The 3,828-nt window shown below is 52.7% G+C and overlaps 1 protein-coding gene across 1 annotated transcript in view; it reads left to right on the top strand.

Annotated features, from left to right (window-relative positions):
- The first annotated feature begins 326 nt into the window (after nucleotides 1-326).
- Dgkk (diacylglycerol kinase kappa) overlaps nucleotides 327-3,828 on the top strand; it is a 146,637-nt gene continuing 143,135 nt past the window's right edge. The window contains exon 1 of the mRNA XM_055597555.1: nucleotides 327-953. Within this exon, the coding sequence (XP_055453530.1) occupies nucleotides 327-953 (627 nt within the window). The remainder of the gene's footprint in view (nucleotides 954-3,828) is intronic.

The following is a 3,828-nucleotide window of genomic DNA, read 5'->3' as shown; positions in this document are numbered from 1 at the left end:
GCCTCCCCCTCCCTTCCTGCGCACGTCGCTAGAGGTCATCAAGCGCTCTGCCCAGTCGTGTTCTCAAGCCTTATTCTTTCCCGCCCATCAAACCAGTAGCTGCTCACGAAGAGGTGTGCGCTCACCAAGGGGCGTGTTCCAGCTCCGGGAGACGCTGCGCGCCCCTGGGTTAGACCTCAGAGCTGCGCTAGCCATGGAACTGAGCGAGTGCAAAGTTTGGCACCCCTCACAGGGATGTCAGACAGGAGTGGGCGGACCACCCGAGGGCTCTTCAACCCTCTAATGTTAGGGGGGCCGGCTGCCTGGACCCCAGAAGGTGTGCTGCAATGGAAGGTGTAGAGTCGGCAGCCCAGGTTACTGCCCAGCCTCAGGATGAAGAGCAGCCTGCTGAGTCCCCAGAGCTTCTGCCGCCGCCTCCCGCTCCGCCGCCTGCACCACCGCCGCCAGCTTCTCCACCGTTCCCCGAGCCTTCTCCAGAACCAGTCCCAGAGCCTGCACTGGGACCATGTCCAGATACGACTCCAGAACCAGCTACAGAAGCAGACTCAAAAACAACCCCAGAGCCGGACCCCAAGCCGGACCCAGAACCAGACTCAGAGCCGGTCTCAGAGCCGGACCCAGAACTTGTCTCAGCGCTGGCCCAGGAGCCAGTCCCAGAAGATGCCCCAGAGCCGGCCCCCGAGTCGGCCCCAGACTCTGTCACAGATCCAACCGTAGAGTTGGCCTTAGAACCGACTAGACAGCCCACCCCACCAGATCTTGACATAGGGCTGGCCCTAGAGCTAGTCCCAGAACCTGATACGGAGAGGGCCCCAGAGTCATGGCTGGAGCCAACTCCAGAGTTCTATCCAATGATGAGTCCGGCATTACAGCTGTTGCAGTTGGTCCCTGGAGAGAAAGGTCGAAAGTCACCTCCGTTGCCCAGATCACCAATAACGTGGTCCAGAATAAAGGTAAGAAAAAGACCCCTTGGAGGAAGGGGGGAGGGGGAAGCTAGACCAGGTAGGATAGCTATCGAGTTTGCTAGACTCGGGGTGTCCCTTGAACCCTTTTGGTTGCCACTCACTGACCAGAAAAGATATGGGAATGGAAGATCCTGGGGAAGCGGGAAGTAGCAAGGAAGCAAGAAGTGGTTGGGAGGCGGGAAGCAACATGTGAGAAAAGAGAGTAGGCTGCTTGGGGTTTAGGAAAAGAGGTGGCAAAAGTGGGAGTCAGAGCGGTTTCCCTCATAGGAGAAAGTGACAGTGCAGTGAGCACCTATATCTTGAAAAAAAAAAAAAAAGGCAGTGAAAGGCACCCCTGGGGAATGCAAGATACCCAAAGTATTTGGGGCTGCCTCTAGGTACTTAAGCGGGTGACACGGGGGTGGGGGTGGGGGTGGCTACAGGACACACCTCTGCCATAGTCACTGCCGCAGAGGCCCAAAGCTGCAGAGCCTTTCTGCCTGCTTGGCCCCCTCCCTGCCATTGAGCAGGAGGGGGCACCTCTGCTGAGATGCAGCTGAAGACATCCTGGGGGGGGGGAGGTGCCTGGTGCCTCTGTCCACTGCTGGGCACTTACTAGTACTCCAGGCAGAGGTGAGGGGAAGGGCGGTGCCCAAGCACACTGCAGGGAAAGGGCAAGGTTCGCTGGGAGGAGAGGGGAGAGCTGCGTGTGTTGAAGCCACCATTGTGTCTGTCTGCAGGGTTTCCCAGCAGGTAGGTGCAAACACTGACCTCGCGGGTTAGGGTTACTCTCATCCCTCCCCAGGACCAGCTGGAATCATACCGCAGTCCGTGTTTAGCAACGTGAATACACAAGTTGGGGTTTGCGAGCAGAGCGTGTGAAGCACAACTTTCATCTCTACTGGTCTCCAGAAATTCCTTCTCAAACACTGCACTTAGCTTTGGGGGAGGGGGCAGTGAATGGTCTTCGGGCATCAGTCCAAGCCAGCGGAGTAAGGAAGGTTTGCAATGTTTACCTCCAGTCTATCTGATTTTCTCCCTCCGTCTCTGGTCCCCTTCTCCCCGTCTCTGGTCCCCATACTTTAAAACTGTGAAAAAGCACAACACAGCATCTGCCTCACTTTAGCTTCTTCCAAAGAAAAACACCCACAAGGAAAATAGCGCAACACGCTAATCATGACAGCCTTTCCAGTGGCTTGGCTTAGCAGGGCTGGGGACATGTCTTGGGAATCGTGCCGCTGTGGGGTGCACACCTGTTGAGTGCAGACTGCAGGGGTTTGGGGGTAGAACTGGCCACCCGAAATGCCAAATATATGCCATGATCAAGTCTGCCGTGAAAGTTTCCAAGAAGACAAAGGGGTGTCAATTGATTTAAATAAATCAGATAGGATGATAGTGACTTGGACAATTAAAAAAATCAAATTCTCAGGGATGGATCTTTCCTCTTTCTGCGGATAGTCTTTCTTTCTGACGAAAGAAAGGGCAGGTGGGTAGCTAAACAGGGAGGTCACCCTCACTCTGAGGCTAGCTGTTGTCGTTTTTGTAAAGGTCTGCACCACGCTGGTGAGTGGGAGATGAGCAAGAACCACCTGACCTGTGGCCATCTTTAGTGACATTTTGGGAAGCAGGCTTAGTCACATGGATGGCCTTGGAAGGCCCTTTTGTCTCAGCAAGGCAGACTGAGGGCTGGGGGTGGGGAGTGGCAGGACCCTTGTTCCCAATCCCTAGGGAACATAATCCCCCCTTAGCTGTGCAAGCATATTCCACCAGATTGACTGGAAATTGTCTATTAGCAGATGTGGAGAATGAAGGCAAAGAGAATCTGCTTAGTTCCCTTTCTATTGCACGGGTTCACACAGACTGACTGGGTGGCCCCTGGCATGTGCCAGCACCCACAGGAAACAAGGACCCGGGGGGGGGGGACACTCTCCTTCAGAAGAGTGAGGTAGCTGTTGAGCCACATATCTGGGGAGGTGGCAAGCCCAAGTGCTCATCAGGGAGGACCGGCAGATCAGCTTGTGAAGGCCCACAGAGGATCCAAGTGTGCAAACGATCCAGGTAAAGGCTCACATTGCCAGGACACTGTTCTCTATAGCTTCACTCGGCCGCCTGGCTGCCTCCTCTGCACCGTTTTCAATCAAGAAGATCATGCTCAACACAAGCAGACTGCTCTCGCACACTGCCTCCCTGAGGACAGCTGGGAAGATACACATCACACACATACAACCTCACCCCCCCACATACACACACAGAAATACACCAAACACACATCACACACTACACACACATATCAAACACACCACACATACTAATACACTACATGCACAAACACATCACACATTTAAATAACACACACATCTCTGTCTTATACACGCAAAAGCACATCACAGACATACCACACACATGCATATAGCACACACACACATCACACAAACTCAAACACATCACACACATCATACCCACATACCCCAAACGTACATCATATACACTACATATACAAACACATCACACAGATACCACACATATATCACAAATATACCACAAACACACACAGACAGCACATATTCACCACACACACAATCACAAACACACTACATCTACCAATACACCCCACACACTACACAAACCCATCACACACGCCACATATCACACACACACACACTACACACACAAATTCATCACATACATACCACACATACATATACCACACACAAACACACACAACACACACTTCACAAACACACATAACATACATCAACACACCACACACAAACGCAACACACACATCACACAGCACATACACCAACACACAACACACAAACACAACACACACACATCACATGCACCAACTCACCACATATTCATCACACATACCACACACACA

The sequence above is a fragment of the Psammomys obesus genome, unplaced genomic scaffold (genome assembly GCF_907164565.1).
Source record: "Psammomys obesus unplaced genomic scaffold, mPsaObe1.curated_primary_1811, whole genome shotgun sequence".
NCBI classification, from domain to species: Eukaryota; Metazoa; Chordata; class Mammalia; order Rodentia; family Muridae; genus Psammomys; species Psammomys obesus.
This window is presented reverse-complemented; position numbering and strand designations above follow the sequence as displayed.